Raw genomic sequence first — 25,058 nt, 5'->3', positions numbered from 1 at the left:
CCCGCGCGGCACCGATAAGGGCAACCAGAGTCTGCGGGCAGATGGCTGCCCGGGCGAGACTGCCTCTCCGCAGGCGCGCCGGCGCGGGGTTCCCGGGAGTCGCGCCGCCCAAACTTTTCTCCGCCCGGGCCCGCTCGGGGCGCGCCGCGGCCTCCCCGCCGCCCGCCTGCCTCACCTCACATTCGCGGCTCAGCTTCCTGAAGAACTCCTCGTTCTCGAACTTGCTTCTCTGGTCGGGCACGACGCGCGGCATCTTCCCGCCCTGAGGCTGCGCCGGCCGGCCGGGCTCCGGGCTTCCGCGGGCACCCGCTGGCCGGCTCTGCACTGACCGACTGACCGCGCACCCGCGGCGCCCTGACTCTCGCTTCTCTTTGTTTCAGGCGCCCGCCCGCGTGGGCTCCCGCGCCGGGAGTCTGAGGTGCCGCCGCCCGCTCGAGCCCAGCCCACGCCGCCGCCGCCGCCGCCGCCGCCGCCGCCTCAGCCGTTGCCTACCGCCCGCGCGGACCCAGCACTCGCCGCCTCCGGCCGCCGCCGCCGCCGCCGCCGCCACTTCCTCTCACCGCCCACCTCGCTAGCCCGCCCGCCCCGCCCCCGTCGGCCCCACCCCTCCTCCTCGCGCGCCCGCCCGCCCCAAACTCCAGCAAACAAAACGCACCATTCACAACTCCGCGCCGCGCATGCGCTGCCTGTCCGCCTTCGGCGCCGCTGGGCTGCAGCGAAGCGGAGCTCCTCCCGCGGCGCGGCCCTCTTCCCCTGTACAGCCCGCGGGCCACTTGGTGTGGAATCGTCCGGTGGGGATCTGCCTGGTTCTTGGAGACAGGGAGCGGCCCGTGCGGGTTCTTCCTTTCCACTGGAACTTTTGGGCTCCACAGCAGCGCGGAGTAACCCCAAAATGTCACGTGAACGCGAGGAAACTTAAGTCCTTGGAGACTTTGCGTCCGAGAACCGACTGGGAGGGGTGTGGGCTGTGCACATCAAAGACTAAAGGTGGAAAGAGACCGAAGAATCCATCTGAATCCGCATCATGGTGGAAAGGTCGGAGCTGTTGGAGTCAGAAGGGCCTCAAATGGGATCTTACTCAACTCCCTGCCTGCTGGCTGAGGCCCTTAGATAGGCACTGGACCACCCTAAGCCTCAGTTTGCTTTTTTCCAAAATGTAGGCACTCACAAGCTCGCAGTGTTAGCATGAGAGCCTTTATGTAATTCTAGCTCATGATGAGCACTCAATAAATGTAAGTTTCTAAAGAACAAGCTGACTTATATAACCCAATACCAGTTCATATATTTACACAAATGTGCAAATTCTAAAAAACAAGATCCATAAGTTCTAAGGAAGTCATTTAGCCCAAGCTGGAGAGCGCCTTATATGGGATTTATGGCAGAGCTTGACTCAAAGTTGGTCTTCAATAAATTCTGATCCTTAAAATCTCAGCTTGTCAAAAACTCAGGCCAGGGCTTCCCTGGTGGCGCAGTGGTTGAGAGTCTGCCTGCCGATGCAGGGGACGCCAGTTCGTGCCCCGGTCCGGGAGGATCCCGTATGCTGCGGAGCGGCTGGGCCCGTGAGCCATGGCCGCTGAGCCTGCGCGTCCAGAGCCTGTGCTCCGCAACGGGAGAGGCCACAACAGTGAGAGGCCCGCGTACCGCAAAAAAAAAAAAAAAAAAAACCTCAGTCCAAGTATGGCAAATAGGTGCCAGCTCTGATTGACAGTAGCTGGCCTTATTGCAAAGGATTGTGAGGATACACTTAAGTTCACAGGAATTAGTGCCAAGGGCAGTTGGCAATGTCTGTCTGAATGCAGGATTTGGCAGACTTTTCCACCCCTTTCTAGTCCAATCCAATCTCGTTTTTACGGTTATGGAACTGAGCTAGGATGAAGGAGTATCCTGGTTTTAGCAGTGTAAGTCCCATGTCCCAGGAAACCACTCAGTCCCTGGCAAACTGGATTGGTTGTTCACGCTGAGGTCCAGTTAGTGACTGATTGCCCAAGGTCAGGGAGAGAGTTTTCAGCAAAATCAAACCTGTAGGCTGATGGTTTTAACAAACACACTCTTTCTGAATAGCAAACATAGAATCAACTCCTTCTAAGGGCATGCTCCCTGGCCTACACCTAGCCAGTGTGAATGTATGTCTGTACACAAACAGAAAGGGTATACATAGTTATGGATGTCACCAACCACTGTTGTTGGGCCTCCAGCTATCCCAGAATCCTTCCCTCGGGTGTCTTTCAATTGCAAGTGACTGAAAACCAATTCAAAAAAACTTAAAGCTAAAAAGTTGTCAGTTTTACTTTAAGTAAACAAATCACAGGGAGGGACTCTTCGCTTCTCCATTGCTTCTCACTGCTAATTCTCTCAGCGTCTCTTCAATGGCATTCATTTCCTGACAAAGAATGGGAGAAGCCACTTCTCCATCTCCAAAGTCTCCATCTCCCAGATTGGCCCAGTCTGGGTCACATACTCTCCCCTCTGCCAAAATCACCATTTCCAGGCAGATGTGATGACACTGGCCAACTTATGTCACGTGCTCTCCCATCGCGGATTGGGGGCCTGAGATTGGCAGCTTCAGAGAGAAGCTCATGGTTGAAAGAAGGGAATAGCAGTTTTCCCAAAAGGAGGGAGTCAGAGTAGTACATGGTGGGCCCACTGAACAGTTTGTATCAGCTACACCTGGCAAAAGGTGCCATTTTAGTTTCACTGCCTAAAGATTCTGGTGAAACTGAAGGGGGAAACTTCACATCAGCACAAAGTGTAGATACTTTAACCAGCCTTAAAATATCTGCACTTTATGTTGGGAAGTAAGTGAGGCAGCCTCTATCCCAAGTTACCAAGGCAGAACTAAGTCACTCACAAGGAATAGAAGTTTTCATCCATCTGCTGCTTCTCCCTTAAGTCTTTCCAGTTCAACTAAGAAGACTTTTGGGCACTAGGACAACACAGCCATTGTTTAAATGAGAGGAAGATGATGAGTTTGCTCTCAGTCAATATGGACCGTAGTCTGGGGAACAGAGTTTCTGCTGTTGACTTCTATAGCAGGAAAAAAGGATATCCCATGTGAGACCATGCAACACCACCACATTCTGTTCAGGTAGACATTTGTGTAAAACCTTTCATTTCTGTCTCCAAAAGATGATTCACAGGGAAGCACTCTTACTCCACAGTGGGTCCAGGTAGGGCTCACGGACCTGCAGCTGACCTTGGTGTTTGGATTCTAGCAATAATCGTTTCTGCCCTGGGAAATGTGGAATAAATAAAAGTTGAAATCTCACTAGAGTGGCCTAGATGCTCAGACAGACATGAACTTGTTGTTGTTGTTCCCAAGTTTTATTCAAGAATTCATACAAAATATTCCAGATAGTTGAATTTTAATCCTCATCTTCCTCCTCTTCTTCATCTTGATTAATCTGGAAGAAACGCAATTCGTAACTCTCTTTGCTGTTAGCAACTACCCGTAACCAATCATGTAGATTATTCTTCTTCAAATATTTTTTGGTGAGATAATTCAAATACCTTTTGGGAGAAGGCACCTCAGACATTACAGTGATCCTGCTGTTGCTTCTTTTGATTGTTACAACCCCTCCACCAAGATTCCCAGCTTTTCCATTCACTTTGATTCTCTCCTAAAGAAACTGCTCAAAATTGGCAGCATCCATGATTCCATCTTTTACAGGGTGGATGCAGTCAAGGGTAAACTTCAGTACTAGCTTCTTTTTTTGCCCCCCTTCGCCACAAGCTTTTTCACAGGGGCCTTGGCAGCAGCAGAGGCAGAAAGCCCCCATGAACTTTTTTGACAAGGAAAAGGTCATGGTCAAAACAAATCCCTTCTAGGCTCAAGGGGGCAGGACTCGGAGCAGTGGGAGTTCAGAGCAGGACACAGCACTCTAAGTGTCAGCCTCACGGGGGCGGGGGGGGGGGGGCGGTGATGACGGCCTGAAGGAAAGGGATGGGAAAGTCTGCCAGGCGGACCCAGAACAGCAGCACCACAGACAGCCTTTGGCAACTCCAGGCCACAGGGTAACCCACACTCGCCATTGTCTGGCATCCAACCGGCCAGGATGACCGGGAAACGAGCCGCAGGCTGAGGGAGGCCATCTCCTCGACTGACCTCTGTATGCCTTTTTTGGTTGTTGTTAATTTTTTTTCACTTATTTTAAAAACTGGATTAAAGGAAATTAATAAAGGAAAATTTCACCTACATCAGGTAGATTTAGCTCTGTGCTTCTGTCCAGATGGGTATGGATTGGTCCAGGCACCACCCAGTGAAGGAGTTTGCTGAGAGCCAGCTCTAGTAGGGCCCACAGATGGAAGCCTGAGGGCGTCTGTTCATTGCCTAGAAACACCCTCCCAACCCCACAAACCTGGCTGAATCCTCTGAAGCCCTGCTGCTCGGAGCCTTCCTCCTAAGGATTCCGTCAGCCCAGGGCCTCCTCTCTCCCACTTTCCCAGTGGGCAGCTGCTCCCACTGATCTTGGCTGGGTGGGCAGAGAAAGCACAATACCCCTGAGTAGGGTATTGAGGGGACCCTTAATTGTCTGACCCAACTGTGAAGCTCTGAACTGGGTGCTTTTATGCCCTTTATGTCAGTTAATTCCCACAACCACCTTCTAAGACAGTCCTCCTTGTCCCTGTCTGACAGATAAGGAAATAGAGGCTCTAAAAAGGTAAATAAGTGGGCTTCCCTGGTGGCACAGTGGTTGAGAGTCCGCTGTCGATGCAGGGGATGTGGGTTCGTGCCCCGGTCCGGGAAGATCCCACATGCCGTGGAGCGGCTGGGCCGTGAGCCATGGCTGCTGAGCCTGCGCGTCCAGAGCCTGTGCTCCGCGATGGGAGAGGCCACAACAGTGAGAGGCCCACGTACCGCAAAAACAAACAAACAAAAAAAGGTAAATAAGTGACCACAGGACATGGACAAGACCCTGATCCATGAGAGGTAATGAAATGGCTAAGCCTTTGGGGTGTATCCTCTTTGTCCACTCCTCACCATAACCCTGCAAGTTTGTTGTTATTGACCCTGTTCTACAGATGAGGAAACTGGGGTTCAGAGGGGCTGGTGCCCTTAACCATTCCATTCCAAGGCCTGTACCGGTAGAGATGCCAAAAGTCCTGCTTGTCTCCTTAACTGAACTGCGAGCTTGTGGAGAGCTGTGGCTGGGGTCATTCCTCCTGAAGCACCCTGCCATGCTCCCAAAGGGGCCCCAACGGGTTGAATGAAGGGGTCCTACTGTGGGCCTTGAGGCAGGACGTGGTTCTTGCCCTTGATGGCTGCACATTCCTGCCCCCTGAGCCCAACTGTTTGTCTCTCCTTGGCTTGGAAGGTCAAGGCCTAGACGTCCTGCCTCCCAGGTCCAGCAGAAAGGATGGCTTTATACGGATCTGGTGTTAGCTGCCACCCACACCTGCCTCTCCTCAAAGTGAGGCTGAAGTCCTTCCAGGTCCCTGAGCCACGGGTGCACTATTTTCTAAAGAAACAGTTTTCTGTCAGTTAGTGAGGAAATAGTGTACCATCTTGAAGCTGAAATAGGATCTGGAGCCACAAATGAATGTTGAGGGGGGTGGGAGAGAAGGAGAATTAGGGGCTGGCACAGAGCCACTAAAGCCTGGCTCTCCCCAGCTTCTAGTTTTTGGATGGAGATGAGCTTAAGTCCAGGATGAGGGTATCATCTGCCTAAATGAGGCAGTTTCCTGAGCCCTAAATAATTTTTTGGAGATATAATTTACATACCATACAATTCACCCTTAGGCCCTTAAGAATTTCTCCTCCGGGAGGTTTTCCCGCTTCTTAACTGCCCTGCCACACTCCCTCCATCAGCTCAGCCATCCCAGAGGGAGAGGAAAGCAGAGAGGAGCAAGTTTCCCCAGAAGAGCATTTCTTCAGTGTTGGGATCAATAAACCCGTTTGCTTAAAAGGAACCAGATGATTTCATCCTTGTAATTACAAGTTTGACGTTTGCAAATCTTGCCCAGGCTCCAGATGAGCCTCTTTGTCATGGGAGGTGGAGGAGTTTGTCTGGATGGCTGGGGGATGGGGACTGCACCTGGTGTGGTGGAAAGAGGGCCAGGCTGGTGTCAGGAGGCCTGGCTGACCATCTGTGAGGGCTGCTGGACTGCTCCCCTTCCCCTCCCCTACTCTCCAAGTTTCTGGAGAGTGATGGGAAACAGACTACACTAGGGAACTGGAGAATGCGGTGCTCTAACCACAGCGCCCTCCTGCTTAAACCCCTCCCCCAAGTCTCCGGTTTGCCTATGGCTGAGAGGCAAAGTCCCTCAGCACAGCATTCGTGATCCCCTGACATACATTACTTTCCTTCCCAATCCCATCTCCCATCATTTCTCCCCATGGCACCCTGTAATCCAGCCACACTGGCCTGCCTGCATTTCCCACATGCCTCAGTGCCTTTGCTCTAACTGTTCCCTCTACCGAGCATGACTTCCTCCCTCTTCTCTGCTAGGAAAACTCATACTTTTTCTTTAAATATGAGTTCAGGGGCCTTTGATTGTCCTCTGCAGAGTGACTGCACCACAGTGTCACCTCATTGTCTCCGTTGTGTCCATTCAATATGCCAGGGAGATGGTAAGCACACCTAGGACACAGCAGTACACTGCGTTCTGGAAGGAGTTGGCTCCCCACTAATTTGTGTTTATTTTACTTCTGTGCAGGCTTCATATGAGTGTCTCTCACTCCACCCTTACATTTCATTTTAATTATTTAAAACTTGTGTGTATTTATTGTAGAAGATTTAGGAAATATAGGAAAAGAAGAGAGTCCACCACTTCAAAACAATCATTGCTAACATTTCAGTATATTTTCTTTGGCGTCTTTCTATCCACATTTCTTCACCCAACTATGACATTCTATATGTACAGTTTTGAATGTTCCATTATGACCTAACCCTATGGCATAAGTATTTTCCCACGTAATCATATAAAACTCCTAATGGCATATTGGCTGATCCCCTGTTGTCGGACATCTATTCAGGTTGTTTCCCATTATTCACTGTAATAAAATAAGGCTTCTGTGAACGTCGTGGTGCTTAAGGCTTTTTCTTAAAAGTTTTGGATAGTGTTTTTAGGGTCAGTTTCCAGAAATAGATCCACTATGTCAAAAGACACAGGCATTTTAAGGTTCCTGATACCTGTAGCCAAATTTCTCTTTGGCACTGCCTCTTCTCTCTTCTTGAGTCTTAAAAATCTGTTCCCTTCTCCCTCCATTTCTCTTCTCACTATCTCAGACACAGGAAATGCCAACCAAGAATAAACCAAGACCTGCAGAGAGAGATCAATGGATCAATAAAGCAGGTTGAATAATTCAACACTCACTTCTGGCTCATTCATCAACTCTTGAGTCCAAATGCATCCTCTTTTACCATCTCTCCTTTTGTCTCTCTGCTGATACCTTGACACCTTGCCCTGTTCTTGGATTCTTTCCCAAATTTGACGAGCTCTAAACCATCCTTGCAGGCAGGGTTTCCCATCATGCTGTAACATTGCCTTATAAATAGGCAGACAGAATTACTAGCCCACGTCCACCTCACCGGCCTGCTTTCCCTCTAGGAACATGAAGAATAATTAATAAAGCAGACCATAGCCCTCTTCCTCTAGATGACACTTCTGAGTGAATGGTCATGGAGTTCAGCTTCAGACTGTTCCAGCCCTGCCTAACTTCCTCTGTTTAGCTTGCTTCTTTCCCCTTCTCAGCCAAGCAAATTCATACTCTTTCATTAAATGTGGGTTCAGAGGCCTCTGAGAAATCTTTCTCAACTGTGCTGGGCAGAATGACTACCCCATAGCATCCCCTCACCAATGCCTGCCCTGGAGGCTAAATGCAACCTCCTCAAGGACACCGCACAGTCTTGGTAGCTTCCTCAGCCTCACCTTATGCTAACTTCATCTTGCTCCTTCCTGCCCAAGGGGAGCTCCCAGCATGCCTTGCAGCTTGAGTAGTGTTGGTGATTAACATGGACACAGAGATGCACCACCCAGATCCCTCTTCAGTGAAGAACTTGTTACCCCAGCAGCTGGGATGCTCTTATCCCCCTCAGGGATTTCCTGAGCTGCAGAGAGCTACCTGCAGGTCACTCTTCCTTCCTGGGCAGCTCACATCCAATGACTGATCAAGATGGGATTGTAAAGGCCCAGCAGGGCAATGCCGATGGGTCATAATAGCTCTAAAGCTCCCTGTGGAGTCAGCTGAAGCAGTTGTTGGGCCTGCAGTGGAGCTTGGCTTCTCCCTCCACCCAGTTCTGCTTCCTTCCTCTCCCATCAACAGGTTCTGATCCCAAGGGAGCTCCTTAAAACACAGCCTGTGGCACTTCCCTCATGGCCCAGTGGTTAAGAATCTGCCTTTCAATGCAGGGGACTCAGGTTTGAGCCCTGATCCAGAAGGATCCCACGTGCCGCGGAGCAACTAAGCCCATGCACCACAACTACTGCACTCTAGAGCCCACGAGCCACAACTACTGAGCCCGTGTGCCACAACTACTGAAGCCCGCACACCTAGAGCCCGTGCTCCGCAACAAGAGAAGCCACCACAATGAGAAGCCCACTCACTGCAATGAAGAGTAGCCCCCACTTGCCACTAGGAAAAGCCCACGTGCAACAACGAAGACCCAACGCAGCCTCATAAAATAAATAAATAAATAAATGTATTAAAACAAAACAAAACAAAAAACAGCCTGAAGGTAAAGCTTCCTACAGAGCTCAGCAGTGACAAAGAGTGATTCCCAAGCAAGCTTCACTCAGTGCCGTATCCCTTACTTCACCTGGGCCTGTCCTGAGCTAGATCCTGCCCAATGAGATGCTGTGGGTAAGGCTTCTTTATAAATATGTTTTAATGTCTTAAGTTTTATTTTTAAAAGCGTTAAAAAACTGTTTTGGAAGAGATATGAGCCATTTGGGGACAACAACGGTTGTCTGGTATGAGCTGAGATTCCTCCTTTGTATAACATGCACGCTACATAACATTTGCTTTAGTACAAGCAATTTTCCAAACACTTTCTCACTGGACTCTCCCAAGGTAAGGAGGGAAGGAATGACTGTCCTATTTTGTAGCTCAGAAAATTGAGACTCAGAACAGGTGATGATTCTTTTAAGGGCATGTGGCCAGGTAGCTCTAGAGATCCCAGGAGAGCAAAGGATTCCTGAAGTTGAAGAAATTCAGTCCTTTCAATCTTTGTCAGAGCAACCTGATGTCAGAGAGCTTTAGTGACTTGCCTGAGAACCCAGAGCTAGCTGGTTCCTCAGATTTCTAATCAAAAAATTGAGGACAGAGACACCTACTCATACCTGTCAAGACTGTTTTGGCTTCAAGTGACAAAAACCCAATTAAAACTGACTTTCACAAAAAAAGGGAATGATTAACTCATTTAATTGAAAATTCTTCGTTCAGGCATGGCTAGATACAGGTGTTCAAGCACTGACACCAGAAATCTGTCTGTCTCTCTCTCTGTCTCTGTCTGTCTGTCTGTCTGTCTGTCTCTCTCTCTCTCTCTCTCTCTCGGTCTCCTTGTTCTGTTTTAGCTTCATTCACATGCTGACTCACCTTCAAGAGGTAAGGACTACTCTTTCCTGATATTCCCACAAAAATCTTGGGATTGACTTTAATAGGCCAAATTTGGGTGACGTGCTCATCCCTGAAGTGTGGACACTGTGAATCTCTGTGGACAGGGTGATGTCATAGGGAAAGGAAAGGATGTACTGGGCAGCCAAAAACATCTGTACAAAGTGTCTGACACAAAGTTATAAACTCTCAAAGCATGGTGGCTATGACAATCTTTAATGTCCTTTCTAGCTCTGAAATTCTAGGATCTGTACAACTTCATACTTTGATAAAAATCCAGCTGTAAATGTTGGCCATCAAGGGAAGAACTGGATAACAACTTGAGTCCATACAAGGTCCAGTCAAAATACCGTAAAATGAGGCGGCTTCCTTGGCCATCCAGTGGTTAAGACTCCATGTTTCCACTGCAAGGGGCGTCGGTTCGATCCCGGGTCAGGGAGCTAAGATCCCACATGCCTCACACTGCGGCCAAAATAAACCCCCTCAAAAACAAAAAAACATAAAATGAGCTAAGAAGGGCCTGAAAAAGGAAGCTGGCTTAACAAGGCTGGGGAGTTAATGATCTCCTACAGCAGAGGATAGCTGCCTGTGGTGTGCCTCCTTTTGTAGCTGAGCCAGAGACAGTGGCAGTGCCAGGGTCAGAGTGGCCCTGGAAGGGATTCCCTGTGGCTCTGGGGTCTGCTACATCCATAGCCCCTTCAAAGGATTCTGCTTCACATGATCTGGCTGGCCTGGTGGCCAGACCAGTTCTGGGAGCTGAAGGTAAACATGGACAGGCCGGAGGGGAGGACGGAGCTGCAAAGACTGTCCAGTGTGGATGCTTTGGGTTAGGTGGTAACCAAGAGATCCCATCAGAGTCTTCTCTGAGACATGGGTGGTGTACTTGTGCGTGTAGGTGGCAAGTTCAGAGGAGGTAGGGCATGGAGCTCAGGTAACATCCTGGGGCTCATTCACACTGTAAACCAGGTAAATGGTGCTCCCTGGAGGTGTGTCTTGCAACAGCTCTTCTGGCTTCCATAATACCTGGAAGTGGGAGGGAGGTCTGTGCCACCAGAATAATGAGGTCCACATCCAGACTGTTTCCCTGCTGCCTTGGTCCCACTACCAAGAGTTGTTTGGATATGGTTCCATCCTCCCTCTTCGAAAAATTATTCTTTTCCCAGATATGCTGAGTATTATAGATGTATTGGTCACCTAGAAGACAGGCAAGGTCAGAATTCCTCCTGGCAGAGAGGATCAGAGAGGCCCACCGAGTGTCTGAGATCACACAGCAGAAGGAACAGTTGTATTCAAACCCAAGTCCCCTGTCCATCAGCAGCCTTTCCTAGCACTGTAGAATCCCATGATTCAGGAGCAAAAATCTCATGGTGGTGTGTCCACCAGATGATGAGAGCCCCAGCAACAGGGCCAGCGTTTTGGAGTCTTGGGTCTGGGGTCTTTGGAAGGACCTGGAAGCTACCAGTCCTTCCCTCAGGCCAGAAGAGCTGCTCCTTAGGCAAGAGACATGAATCAGCACCAGGAGCCTCTGTCAGCTTTTGATGAATTTTCCCGCCACTAGTGCTAATTTCCTGAAAGGCTTTTCTTCCACCTTCAGGCTCCCCTTCAAAAGGGTCCTGGCTCCTTCACAGTAGAAGATACGTAATGGTCACCCAGTGACTCCTTGGTGAAGCCACAGGCATGGTCCTCCATAGCACCTACGGCTGAACAGGCTGGGAGTAGACAGGAGTCCTGGACCATAGCTGGAAGGGCCCGGGGCTGGAGCAGTGTCCTACCCCCGAGATTGCTCCCAGTGCACTGAAGAGTGGAAACCAGGCCTAGATAGGCAAGTGGCTTGCTTGAGGACACACACAGAGGAACAAGCCCAGACAGGAACACACAGCTCCCAAACTGCCTAAAAGAGATATGTTGACCTCTGTTCCATGAGGCCACCTGCTCTCAGCCTCTGAGTTCTTTCAGGGCTCACATGGACCTTCTTCCCCTTTTGATTTGCTCCACAGACAAATAGGCCCAAACTCAACCCCCTGTGGCCATGGAGCTATCGTTGCAATGGTAGAGGGTCAGTGGCAGGAGGCTACAGTCCGATCTTGATTAGCTTATGCGGGGAGGGGGCGTGGAGGGGGGAGCTTCCTCAGCAGCACCTGGCCCTGACTGTGCCCTCACCTTGGACGGGACTCCCTCTTGGGGCTTTTCCTGGTCCCACTTGGTTGGGGCAGAGATACCCCAGGCCCTGGGGAGGGTTCACATGAGTTCCCAGGCTGGGCTGGGTGGGAGAGCTCTGAGCCAGGGGCCCACCTGTGGATGGGGGAGAGGGGATGTTCAGAGTTGACCTCGCCCACCTGCTTTATGAAGTTGTTTGCTCTGTTCCATGTCCAGAACTCACTGTCCAGTTCTGCACCGCCCTCCCCCGGCCTCCCCACTTCTACCCTCTCCTCCTCCAGTTGCTCTGTACTCTGTAACCTCCTGGAAGATAAACCTGACCAGGACATGTCCTTCCCATGGCTCCCCAGTACCTCAGGGTAGAGGCCGTGCTCTCTCCCGGGCTTACAGGACTGGTCCTCCAGCTCTGGGCCTGGTTCCTCTTTTAGCCTTCCTGTGTGGGCCAAAATGACGCAGAACGACTGGGATGGAACAGGCTAATTCTTGCCTCAAGGCCTGTCCTGCTGCACCTCTGACGCAGCTCTCCCTCCCTCTCCACCTCCATCCCCTCCAGTCTTTCCTCCTGGTCCTTTCAGGTGCTCCTCCTGGAAGCCCTCCTGACACCCCAACCCAACCCAAGATAGTTCATCCCTGTGCTCCCACAGCCTTTCCAGATGACCCTTTCTATCGTGCCCCCAGAGGTCTCGGCAGTCAGACAACTGGGATGAGAAACAGGTCCCTGCCCACTGCCCCCTTCTGAGTGCCCAGGTACCGCCCTTCTCCAGCCTGGACAGCCCCCGGCACTGCCCTGGCTCTCTGTCCATTTGCTTGTCTGGGCGTGTGTCCACCTGCTTCTGTTTCTTTCCTCCACTCCCTGGCGTTCTTGGCAGATTGTTCCACGGTCTCCTTCACCTGTCTCCGTACCTTTCTTCATGCTTTACTTCAATGCGCTGCCAACTCATTCCACAAAGGACCCAAGGTGCTATCTCTGTCATTGTCTCCCTTCCTCACCCAGTCCCCACGCCCCAATTTCTCCGTGTTCCCCCCTGCCACACACACAGCTAATGAGCTTGGTACGGAGAAAGGGGAATTCTCACTCCCTTAGAAGTGATCCCTTCTCCCTCACAGGAAGTCTGGCCCACCGGGGCCTGAGTGAGGTTCTAGGGCACAAGGCAGGCCCCCAGCCCTTCCCTGCCTAGGCCAGACCTGAGTGGGGGGGGCACAGGGAAAAAGCCACCCTGAACCCCACACTACTGCATCCAGGACTGGTCAAGGGACTCAGCACCTCTAACCCAGCCCCTTGTGGCACAGGTGGGGGAAACAGAAGTATCCTGCAGTAGATCTCTTTGGTGAACCCCATTTGTGAACCTTCCTGCCGAACGCTTCCCCACTGCTTCTTCCTTTCCTCAGCCTCATCCAGAGTGTGCCCTGGGCTTAGGCCCACCTTGTCCCTCAGTACAGGGCTCCAGTGTGTCCAGCTTGGGCCGAACAGGAGTCAGTTGGGGGAAGGGGAAGCCTTGGGGCAGTAGTGCCTCCCCCTTTCCTTCACCTGAAGCCTCCCTGGACCGCAGAGTTTCCATTAGCTTGGGATCCCAGCCAAGCCCCTGGAGCTTCTGCCTGAGGGCTCCTGGAGGGCAAGACTGATCCCTCTTGGGTCTCCCAAAGCCTACAGGTGGGTGAGGCAGGTTGTGCAGGGCAGGGACCCAGTGGAGGAAGTCCATGCATTCATGCATCAGTGAAAGAGACCCGTGGCCCCGCACTGCCCACCCACCTTTCTGCCCACCTCCTCTTGCACGGGAGCTTTAATCAAGCACAAGCTGAGGCTTTCTACAGCCAGGTCCTGCTAAGGCCTCCAACAGGGAACTGCTCTGGGCTTGGCCAGCCTAGGCCAGAGCTTCGGAGGTCCCGAAGTCAAAGGACCTTGAGGCTGGAAGAGGGCCTCCTCCACCCTCCCCCACGCCCGCCCGCCCGCCCGCCGCTGTGCCGCTGCAGCCCGCCTGCCTGGCTATTGAAGAAGACAGGCGCCGGGGCGCAGGCCGTCGGGGGTGCAGGAGCCCTCACAGGGAGGGAGGCCCCGTTCCGCTCACCCCCACCACCCAGCGGTGGCGAGTTGCAGCTCCCGGCGCCCTCGCGTCCGCCCGGGCTCTGGCCCCGCGCCAGGCGCCTGGATCCATCACTGCAGTTGGCTGGAGGCCGGACGGCGCGTCCCCCGGGGCTCCCAGGCGGCTGGCGCTGTCTGCCGGGCAGGGAAGGCGGCGGCGGCGGCGCTGCGGGGCTGCGGTCAGCGCGGGCACAGCCGAGGGAATGCGTCTCCCGCACTAATTGGCCCTTCCCCAGCCGCCACGGCCGCTGATTGCTGCTTCAGTGGGTGGGGATCTCGGGGTGTTGGAGGAGAGGAAGGGGCGAGCTGAGCCGCAGGGGCCCGCAGGAGACGCGTGTGCGCGCCCGGTTCCTAGGCCAGCTTTGCAGCGGTGCGCCTCCGTGCTCATAGTGGCCCGGGCGAGCCGAGGTAAACTTGGAGAAAAGCCACAGAAGTGTCCTGGGGTCTTCACCAAGATCTAATCAGTTCTGAGAACCGCTCCCTGCGGGGTAGGGTCTGGCAGGGGATTTAGGAAGGACTCTGAGTGGCCATCGGGGGATCCCAGCGAAGGCACGAAGACAGGGTGGAGACAGGGCAGGGCGTAGCCCTCTCCAACCCCCTCATGCAGGAGTGCCATCCGCGAGGAGCAGACGGGAAGAGAGGTACCCTCCGGGGCGGATGGGGAGGGTATGAGGCAGGGACTATGGGAGGCAGGGGCCCAGCTCACCATCCAGGCTGCCTACCGGAGTTCTTGCTTGAATTCCTAGAGAAGGTCCTAGGGCTTCCCAAAGTCCTTTATGATCCTCGCAGCTGCTGCAGCCTGACTGGCTTCTGCTCAGCTGCTCTCCCTCTAATTTGGGGAAGAATAGCTTCTGGGTGGCTGTTTGGAGACGCTCCCTTCCCTAGACCTGTGTGAGAAAGCCTGAGGAGGGGAGAGCTGAGGGACCCTCAGAAGCAGGTCTGGACCAGCCTGGATCCTCAGGGCAGAATGTCCCCTGTAGGCACTGGGGTGAATCAAGCCCAGCTAAACCTCAGCCAGGTGATGAAGTGATGAAGACTCTGAGCACTGTGGTGCCACTCTGGGAGATGGCCTGATGGAAGAGACCCCAGGCTAGGGGTGATGTCATCTGCAGAGGTGGGGAGAATTGCACCCATGAGATGCAAAAGTGGGGACCACTGGCCATGGCTGGGCAGCCTGAAGGCGCCCAGAGAGGGCAGAAGCTGGGAGGGAGTCAGGAGTTCTGGGTTGGAGTCCTAGACCTAAAGCCAGTGCCGTCCTGTCTCTGGGCATCCTTGTTCTGGTCTGTGCAACGGGACCCAGGGGTCCCAGAGGGGATCTAGTGTTGTTATAGTGGTTCTGCTGGTGTAACAACCAAAAAGGGCCTCCCTCTGCTGCTGGGCTAGCAGTGTGGGACAGGGGGCCATATGCTTCCCAGGGCCCCAATTATCTGCACTGATAGCTCTTAGCCTTTCTCTGCTGCCCAAGTTGGAGGGAACAACCATATCTGAAACCCCCATCCTGTCCCCTGGGCACCTCAGACTTCATGTGCCCAAAACTTGCTCCAGCCACTCCCCAGCTGGGTGTTGTCCCTTACCCATAGCATCCCCCTAGCCCCAGGGGCCTTCCCTTTATCCTCTGGTCATCCGTATGCTGCAGCTGCCCCTGTCCTGTCCACTTGGCCTCCTGCATCACTCTGCAGCCATCCTCTACTGTCCATCCTTTCTACCTCTATTTCAGAAACAGCCCCCATTAGATATGCCACCCTCCACCCCAAGCTGGTCTCCAAGCCTCTGCTTGTGCTTCTTTTTAAGCCAGTTCCAGCAGACCGAGCCAACTCTAAATGCACATCTGATTGTGTCACTCCCCTGATTAAAATCTTTCCCTGCTTGGGACTTCCCTGGTGGCGCAGTGGTTAAGAATCTGCCTGCCAATGCAGGGGACACGGCTTCGAGCCCTGGTCTGGGAAGATCCCACATGTCTCGGAGCAACTAAGCCCGTGCACCACAACTACTGAGCCTGCGCTCTAGGGCCCGCGTGCCACAGCTACTGAAGCCCCCACGCCTAGAGCCCGTGCTCCACAGAAAGAGAAGCCACCGCAATGAGAAGCCCGCGCACTGAAACGAAGAGTAGCCCCCGCACGGAGCAACGAAGACCCAACGCAGCCAAAACTAAATAAATAAATACAAGACTTGACCTTTAAAAAAAAAAATCTTTCCCTGCTCTCCAGTACATTTTCAATAAAGTTGCTTAACTTCTCTGGACCTCACTTCCTTCATCTGTAGAGTAGAGAAGACTTTTCTTTTTGCAGAGGGAAGAAAGGGAATGCTCTTCTTTTTGGATTGTTGAGGTAATTAAACAAATGAATACACCTAAGGCGCTTAGAAGAGTGAATGGCACATGGAATGTGCTCCAGTGTTTGAGCATTATTACTGTGGCCCACAAGGCCTTGTGTGATGTGGTCCCTGCTCACTGCCCAGCCACATGTCCCTCACAGGGCACCTGACCTTACACCCACACTACAGGAACACTCCAGGTCAGCAGTACCCAAGGAGTCAGGGGCAAAGCCCGATCTCTAACCCAGGCCTGACTCCCAGGCCTGGTCGGTGGCCCCAACCCTGCCCAGAGGGCAGACGGGGGGCTCTGTTTCAGGCATAGAGCTCTGGGAGAACGTGGAGGGGCAGGAGGTGCTGGGTGATCTTTATGGCCCACCACATCCATAGTGTTAGCATTGCCCTTCCTGGGCTGGCTTGGTTTTCTCATCAGTGCTCCCTGAATGTAATGGACATCCTTGGCTCTGCGGGGCGGTACCCATGGCAGGGGTGAGGGCAGGTCTGTGGACCGGAATGTTCTTGCCCATGCAAATCTTCACACATATCTGTGCAGAACCCGTAGGCCATACGGGCCTGCGTCCCTGCTTTGGTCTATCTGGGTACTGCACTCACCAGTCCCGAGATGCGCATGGCCCCTGATGACTGGCCAAACAAGGTCACCCAGCCTGGGTCTCCGCCGAAGGCTGCGATGTTCTTCGGCACCCAGCGCAGCGCTGCAACCTGGTCCAGCAGCGCCCAGTTCCCGCCGGCCTGGCTATCGCCTGTGCTGAGCGCGCAGGACTCACGATCAGGGTCCGGAGCCCCGACGCTTGGGCGCTGGGGGCTCCCGCCTCGCCCCCTGTGTCCCTCAGAGACTGGGTCTTACCACCGCATGTCCTTCCTTATAATTGGGCGCCGCCCCATTGAGGCGGTAGCCAGCACCTGTCTGCTCCAGCAAGCATTAGACCGTGCCCCTGTCACGCCCCTCACGCGGATACGCCCCATAGGCCGTGCCCCTTTCCTTCCGCCCAATCCTCTCCTCCCCGCTCCCTGAGCCCAAGTCCAGAGGAGGCCCCGCCCCTGGTCCCCTCCTCGGGTTCCCGGCCCCGCCCACCTAAGGAAGCCCAGGACACCGAGGCTGTGGTGCAGAAGCGCCAGCACCACTTTCTCCCGGGCCGCCAATTTGGGGCCATCATACATGGAAGCGGAGCCCACGAGGAAGGCGTGTCCTGGGAACCAGACCGTCACCTGGGCGAGAAGGGCTGAGGCCTGAGCGGGACAGTGGGGTGCTTGAGTGGGATGGTGCGTGGTTGAAGGCTGAGTACTCACAGGCAGCAGAGGGTCCCCGAGCGCTCCTACTGGCGCGTACACATTCAGGTACAGACAGTCCTCACTGAAATGCAGCCACTTGTATTTATTTGTGTGTGTTGAAGTACATGGAGGTGATCTGCCCCCAGGACTCCTGAAGGCACCTGGGGGCACGATGTGAGTCGGGGCCCAGCGCTGCCAGGATAGTGGGGAGAGTGGTTTCAACCCAGGTTCTGCAGTGAGGGACCCAAACCCAAAGCAAAATCCAGGCAATATGTGTGTATGTGTGTGCGTGTGTGTATCCGTGTCCTAGCAGCCTTCACTAACGTTAGGTCCAGGGATGGGAGGCAGGTTGGCACCCCCTGCCTGTGCCTTGCCTTATGGGTCTGCCTGGGAAGTGGTTCCCTGCTCCTGCTGGAGACATGCTGGTGCTGTTAAGCCATAAACCTGGGTGCCCTGGGCACCTCCTTTCCTTCATGCCCTGTCCTCCGCTCAGTCTCTGTTCTGCCTCACAACAACCTTTGAATAGGCCCCCTCTGTCCGTCTCAGGGCTGCTGCCCTGTGAAGGCCGCCACCACTCTGGCCAGGACTCTGCCCCTGCCTCTTGATCTCCCCTGCAGCTCATCCTCCACACGCTGGCCAGAGAGACTGATAGACAACACAGATCTGACCACGTCATTCCCCTCCTGATCACCTTCCCTGGCTGCCCCTGCCCTGGTTCACCCACACTGACCTAGGCCCTCCTTTGCATCTAGTCGTCTCCTTCCCATCCATTCTTTGTTCCAAATACACATGACCCCTTGCCTCTCACCTGCAAGCCCCTGTACTTCTGTTCTGTCTACTAAATGCCTTCTCCTCTGCCCAGCAAACTCCTACTCACGTTTAAGGTCCAGCTTAAGTGGTGCCCCCTCTGCTGGGCACTTTCCCCTCTGTGCTTCCCAAAGCTCTATCCAACATTGACTACAATGCTGGGTTGGAGTTATTTTGATTGGTTGTTTTTACTCCCAAAGGGCAGGGATGGAGTTGTATTCATCTGATTCCTGGCACTTGGCCCTGTGTCCACTGTGTGGACATCTGGTATACTTATGGAGCTTGGGCTATTGGTCCACCTTGCCTTTTCTCCCTGCTGGCCCAGGCCTGAGGGTGGCTATTCTTATAACAGCTGGGGCTGGGCCCATTTGACTGAATGCAGGAATCCCTGTCTACCTATTCCTCTGTTCCTTTCTCTTGTCCCAGCCTGTCTTCAGTGTGTGTGTGTGTGTGTGTGTGTGTGTGTGTGTGTGTGTGTGTAGGTGTAATTCACTCCCACCTCCCTAGCCCTAGAGCACCACCTGCTCCCTTTCAGTCCTTCCCAACAGCACTTCAACATACCTTGGTCCAAACCTATCCTCTACCAGCCACCTTCTCCAACAGCTATGCTATCTCTCTCTTCCCCTCAAGGCCAAATGTTTCAACAAGTTGTCCTTCCCTCCACCCCCACCAGCCTCTCCAAGGTCACCAGGAGGCAGCTTGTCTCTGTCTCTACAGATTGTCTTTGGCCTTCCTTGCTTGACTTCTTGGCAGCAGCTAATGTTGTTAGGATGCTGTCCAATAAATCACATGCAGCATCCCAGCAGGAAAGCCAGGCCTCTTTCAGCCTAGAACAGGGGTTATAAGCATTTGAGGCATCTGTCCCCAACCCACCACCAAAGCCATTTTCGTCAAGGTCACCAGTGACTTCCATCTTGCTAAATCTCTCCCATCATCTTACTTGCCCTGGTGGCCCCTGGTTGACCACACTCTCCTTCTTGAACAGCTTTCCTCCTCTAGGCTTCTGTAATCCCACCCTCCTGATTTGTCTGCCACCTCACAGGCGACTCCTCCTCTTCTTCCTGGCCTAAGCTGGAGAGCGCCCCAGGCCTCAACCCTCATTTCTCTTTTCATGCTGATTATTCTTTCCTGAGCTGCTGTCCTTCAGGCCTAGGGCTTCACACTGTTAACCTACTGATGACCAGTCTCCTTCCAGCTCCATTTATCCAGACTACCTACCCCACATCTCTACATGGATATCTATTAGATATGTCAAACTTAACGTGCCCCCAAATGAACTCTTGTTTTGCCCAAACCTGCTCTTGCCCTAGTCTTCTCCATTTCAGTAAATTGTACCTCTATTCCCCTTGCTGCTCTGCCCTGAAACTAGTTATTATCCTTGATTATTCTTCTTCCCTCGTGGCTCACATCCAATTCTCTAGCAAATCCTGTCAATTTTACCTTCAAAATAAATCTGGAGCCTGACCACTCCCACCACCTCCACTGTAACTACTCTGGTCGAAGCCACCATCTCTGTAACGGCTTCCTCTCTCCCGGTTCCCCCCTTAATTGCCAACCCACAGTCTGTTCTAAGCCATCCACACATTCTTACACCTAACACTCTGTGTTCCAAACAGACAATGTCTGACAGCTCATGGCCAATGTTCCAACAACTGACACCCAGACTTCTATGCAAGGGACACCCCAATCTCTAAACCCCTGATCCTCAGGGTTCTAACAACAGTTATTCCATGTTCTGTCACCTGATCCAGGGAGTTCCAAATAACAGTCACACAATGTTCAGAATGCCTTGGTTTCTCTCAGTGATGGCCAGTGTTTTAACAACCAACATGCCAGTGTTCTAGTAACAGTCAGTTGTGTTCTAACAGTGGACACCGTGTTTTTAACAACTAGACAACCAGTGTGGTAGTTGTAGTTTTTTATATCACCTGACACCCAGGTTCTCACTGTAGACATTTTCCTAAAGTCAATACTTTATCCAACAGATGCAGAACATTGTAAATGTTCACCACAGAATGTTCTGGACAGTGGGTTACTCAATGGTCTAGGTAAACAGTAAATACACTTGTTCCTGGTAAACTGCCAAGCCCAGTGCGTCAAAGGGCAGCCATTGTCCCAACATGCTCATGTGATTCAGGGCTTGAGCCCAGCTCGAGGTTGCACTGAGACCCTGGGACATTAAAACTGAAACTGAGCCCATGCCCTCCCCATTTTGGCCTCCTTCTGCAGGGAAGGGCTGGTGGTACCACGTGGACTTGTTCCTAGGTTCAAGCACCAAGGAAGAGGGAAGAGCTCAGGATTCACTCTGTGTGTGTGTGTGTGTGTGTACTACTCCTCACACACATTTAGGGAAACTCAGCTCCCCAGCAGGTCCTGGGGGCACAGTCAGTATGCACCTCCTCCTTGCCTGGAGCTCTCCCATGAGAGAATCAAGAACAGCATTATCAGTGCCTTAAACACCATCTGGACCAGCCACTTCATTATATAGGTTTGGAAACTGAGGCCCAGAATGGTTGCCAGGACTGCCTGTGGCCACACAGAGCACTCTTTTCAGTGAGTTGTTCAAACCCCGGCCCAGAGGCAGGCATAGGTTCACCGCCTTCCTCAGGGTCTGCCCACCTCCCAGCTGACAGTCCTCTGGCTCTTACACTGGGGCATAGGTGGTAGCATCTCTGATTCCTTCCCAGGGCTCTGGGGGTTCTGGGGCAGTGAACCTGCAGGTACCCACAGGAGGTCTGTAGAAGGGAACTCCTAGGAAGGCATTGATGGGTGTCTTCCCCACGTATAACTGCTTTCTTGGAGGGTCCCATATTTGGTAACCACTAGAGGCTCCTTGGTGTGCAAGGCACCTAGGAAGAGAGAAGAAGGGTCACCCTGGACACCGAAAACACCTTGGCCCATCTGCCACGGGCACCAGCACCAGCTTGAAGCTTTTCACAATTGTGTATTTGTCTACTTTTTCTGTGTTCCTCTTAGTATTTTTCTCTATCGTTATTTGACTTAAGATTTCAAAGCTATGTTGGTAGATGCGTAAAAGTTCATGTCTGTAATATGAATACTTTTCCATTGGTCATTTAATGTATCATTTGATGTCAATAAATGTGTCATTTATTTTGATTTCTGTTTGTCTGATATTGGTATGACTATATATCTTTCCTGTTGCTAACATCTGCCTGGCATTTTTCCGGGAAGAAATCACACACATATATGCATTCTCACACATATATCCACACTCGCATTAATACTTACATGTACATGCAAATTTATACACACATGGGTATATAAGAGCACAGCTCATTTACAAAAAAAACATGGGGAAACACAAGAGTTAAATGCATGCCCAGGGCTCCCCTGGTGGCGCAGTGGTTAAGAATCCATCTGCCAATGCAAGAGACATGGGTTCGAGCCCTGGCCCGGGAAGGTCCCACATGCCATGGAGCAACTAAGCCCATGCGCCACAACTACTGAGCCTGAGCTCTAGAGCCCACAAGCCACAACTACTGAGCCCACGTGCCACAACTACTGAAGCCCGAGCGCCTAGAGCCCGTGCTCCGCAACAAGAGAAGTCACGACAATGGGAAGCCTGCGCACCTCAACGAAGGGTAGCCCCCACTCACCGCAACTAGAGAAAGCCTGCGCACAGCAACGAAGACCCAACACAGCCAAAAATAAAGTTAAAAACTAATTAATCTTTAAAAAATGTGTGCCCACATGTATATAAGTGTAGTTATATATAGGTTACAATGTATCCATATGTAGCATACATTCACATCTGTACACTACAAGCATACCTACACCATAGCTAGCTCTTGCAATGGATACAAACGACACCAAGTTGAATTTAGACTCTGCCAATGGACACCTCTTCTTCTACGCCCTCACCCTGCCTCGCTCCTGTTGCCGAGGGTCGCTGAGACCTCACATTTGTTGCCCCTTCCTGAAGCACCCCTGTCCTTTCTTTCTCCTCCTCCCCATTTATCAAAACTGAATATTTTGGGAATTCACTGGTGGTCCAGTGGTTAGGACTCTGCACTCTCACTGCTGAGGGCCCAGGTTCAATCCCTGGTCAGGGAACTAAGATCTCACAAGCCACATGACCAAAAAAAAAAAAAAAAAAAAAAAAAACACCTGAAATTTTCTGTGCCCTGGTCCCCTGGAGGCTCACTCTGCAAAGTGACAGAAGGCAAATCTGATCCAAATATTATTGAACTTGATTGTGCATGAGAATCATCTGGGGGAATCATTGGGAAATTCAGATTCTTAGGTCCCCCCTACACCCTCTGAAAGGGAATCTCAGGTTGCATCAGGAAATTAGATTTACAACCCTCTCTGGGAGATTTTGATGCAACTGCTTTTTGGAATAGCATTTGGTATTGGTGTGGTAAGAACACACCCTCACACCCCAGCTGCAGGTGGCCAAAAATATCTCTCTGCCCACATCCCCAGGTCTCTCCTGGTCTTACATAAGCAATATCCAGACACAAAGGATTGGCTGTAATGGTGGCCCTTCAGGCATGGAGGCAGGTCAGTGGCAGCAAGGGGCCATCTCAAATCTCCTCTGTGTATGTAGCCCTTTGCAATTTACAAAGCCCTTTCACATGGTCCTCTCACATAGGCTTCTCATTTGCCCTGGGAGGAGTGGGGTGAGGCTTGGAGGCCCAGAGATAATCAGTGACCAGCCTGAGGTCTCATAGGACAGAGCCAGGAGGCCAAGGTCTATCATATTATCCAGATTTGCCCTGAATTCTGGGTCCATTTATTGAATAGCCAACGACTGTGATTGACTGAGCCTTTATTATAGCTTGGTACTGTGCCAAACACTTATATGCTATTTTACCTCATCCTCCTAAAAATTTATAAGGTAACTGTTACTATTTTCCCACTACACAAATGTGGAAATGGAAGTTCAAAGGGTTATATAACTTGCCCAAAGTGACACAGCATGTCTCACATCAGAGTTCTGCTCTAAACAGTAGTGTTTTACTGTCCTCACCCCAGCCACTGGGGGCACCTAAGCATGTGACAGAGTGCTTTACACTCCTGAACAGCAGCTGAGGTAGAGTGGTCTCCATCCCAGCTCTGCTACCCAGAGGCAACATGTAAGCACTTATGAAAACAATATTCCACATTTTCAGTAGTCATAAAACGTTAATTAAAACCAGGAGTCACAATTTCCACCTAATAAATTACAAATGATGGCACCCAATTGTGGCAAAGATACAATGAAAAGGACATTCACATATACTGTTAGTGTAGGATAAATTGATACACCACTTCAGGAAAATAATTTGGCAAAATGTGTAAGAGCCATAAAATGTTCACATAGTTTCTGACTATTTTCATAAGGGGTCCCACCCTTATGAAAATAGTCAGAAACGCATTAAAAGAAAGACTTTTATGAACCATAGTCATATATGCTATCGTGAGTACAGGAAGCATTACTTGTATCTGGGGACCAGGCAACATAAATATAACTATAAACTTAAGTTATAAACTGTTTATGGTATGATTTTAAGTGAAAAAAAGCAGAGTATAAAATTGTATACATGCTAATATCACAGCTATATACAAATATGCAATAAAAAAACTAAGAGAAAATGTCCCAAAATGCTAAAAGTGGTTTTAGCGAAGTTTCCCTCAAGTTAAAAACATTTTTACTGTGGAGACTTCCCTGGTGGTCCAGCAGTTAAAACTCCGCTTCCACTGCAGGGGGCACAGGTTTGATCCCTAGTCGGGGAACTAAGATCACGCATGCCCCGTGATGTGGCCCCCCCAAAATTTTTTTAATGCATTAATATGGGCAAAACTTATTTATGATAGAGGTCAGAACAGTGGTTACTTTGAGGGTATTGACTGGGAAGGGGCATGTCGGGTGCTGGAAATGTTCTAGATCTTGATCTGGTTGGTGGTTACATGATGGTTTTACACACACACACACACACACACATACACTAATATATATATACTAATATAATACGAATTTTATATAATATGAATTTTATAAAGAATATAAATATACAATCATAAATTATAAACATATAAAATTATTTAAATTATAGGATACATTTTATAAACATGTAAATATAAATGTCCACACTCCCAGCTCTCTACCACCCATCCGCCCAGACCTCTAAATGTCCCTGCCCTGTTGCCCCCAGGAGAGGTTGAGCTGTTGGCCTGTCCCTGTGTCCCTCATGTCCCTCTTGCCCAATGCCCTCAGGAAGGGGTGGGGGCTTACCCAGGGCTGTCTGTACCATCAGGCAGAGGGTGAGGCTCAGGCACAGAATCCAACTCATGCTCCAGCTGGCTGGCGCCTGCCACAAGCAATCATGATGTGGGAGTCCAGAACTGGGTGATGGTGGTCAGGGAAGAAAGGCTCTCTGGAGAAGATCCAGTCTTCGAGGTAAAGGACGAGGAGTTAGTCAGGGAAAGGGGAAGGCCCACTTCAAGTCTGGAGCTGCAGGAACAGGTGCAGAGGGTCGTTTCATCTTCATTCAAAGGTAAGACTGTTCACAGTGGGGCAACAGCTCTCTCCAAAGAAAATCTCTCACCTAACTCTTCCCCCTTCACACTCTCTTTTTCAAGCCTTGAATGGCTGAGGGGTCCAGGAATTGTGGAAATGGTTCTTAGACCATTTTCTACAAAATTCTCATGTGCTGATATGGCTTGGGGACCTTTATATCCACTGCATCCTGGAGCCTTGGTTGACACATCAGTGTCCCTGTCTGTTACACCCTCCCTGATGGAAAAGTAGGAGCCTTCATCCTCCGATGGCAGGCGTATGACTAATGCAGCCTTTCCTAAGGTCACTGAACAACACGGAGCAAGAGGCTTAAAACTGCCCCATCCTTTGACCAAGAA

At 51.5% G+C, this 25,058-nt stretch overlaps 2 protein-coding genes, 1 non-coding gene and 1 pseudogene across 5 annotated transcripts in view; 1 reads left to right on the top strand and 3 right to left on the bottom strand.

Annotated features, from left to right (window-relative positions):
* Window positions 1-478, bottom strand: part of CBFB (core-binding factor subunit beta) — a 64,149-nt gene extending 63,671 nt beyond the window's left edge. The window contains exon 1 of one of the 3 annotated variants that reach the window (XM_060083567.1): window positions 176-478. In XM_060083567.1, the coding sequence (XP_059939550.1) occupies window positions 176-253 (78 nt within the window). In that variant the 5' untranslated portion in view covers window positions 254-478. The remainder of the gene's footprint in view (window positions 1-175) is intronic. The other 2 variants (XM_060083569.1, XM_060083570.1) reach the window with 2 other exon arrangements.
* A 2,884-nt stretch (window positions 479-3,362) lies between these two features.
* Window positions 3,363-3,665, bottom strand: LOC132480352 (large ribosomal subunit protein eL22-like; annotated as a pseudogene).
* Window positions 3,666-14,800: 11,135 nt separating this feature from the next.
* On the bottom strand, window positions 14,801-24,493 carry CES4A (carboxylesterase 4A). The gene is given in 8 exon segments (XM_060083166.1): window positions 14,801-14,896; window positions 16,713-16,866; window positions 17,194-17,327; window positions 17,409-17,495; window positions 17,497-17,551; window positions 20,846-20,993; window positions 20,996-21,046; window positions 24,436-24,493. Coding segments are annotated over 8 exon segments (783 nt in total).
* TRNAE-CUC (transfer RNA glutamic acid (anticodon CUC)) lies at window positions 22,199-22,271 on the top strand. Its single transcript has one exon. It is a non-coding gene; the product is annotated as a tRNA-Glu (tRNA).
* Window positions 24,494-25,058: the final 565 nt, after the last annotated feature.

The sequence above is a fragment of the Mesoplodon densirostris genome, chromosome 19 (genome assembly GCF_025265405.1).
Source record: "Mesoplodon densirostris isolate mMesDen1 chromosome 19, mMesDen1 primary haplotype, whole genome shotgun sequence".
Classification (NCBI taxonomy): Eukaryota; Metazoa; Chordata; class Mammalia; order Artiodactyla; family Ziphiidae; genus Mesoplodon; species Mesoplodon densirostris.
Note: the sequence above shows the minus strand (reverse complement) of the source record. Positions and strands in the feature narration are given on the sequence as shown.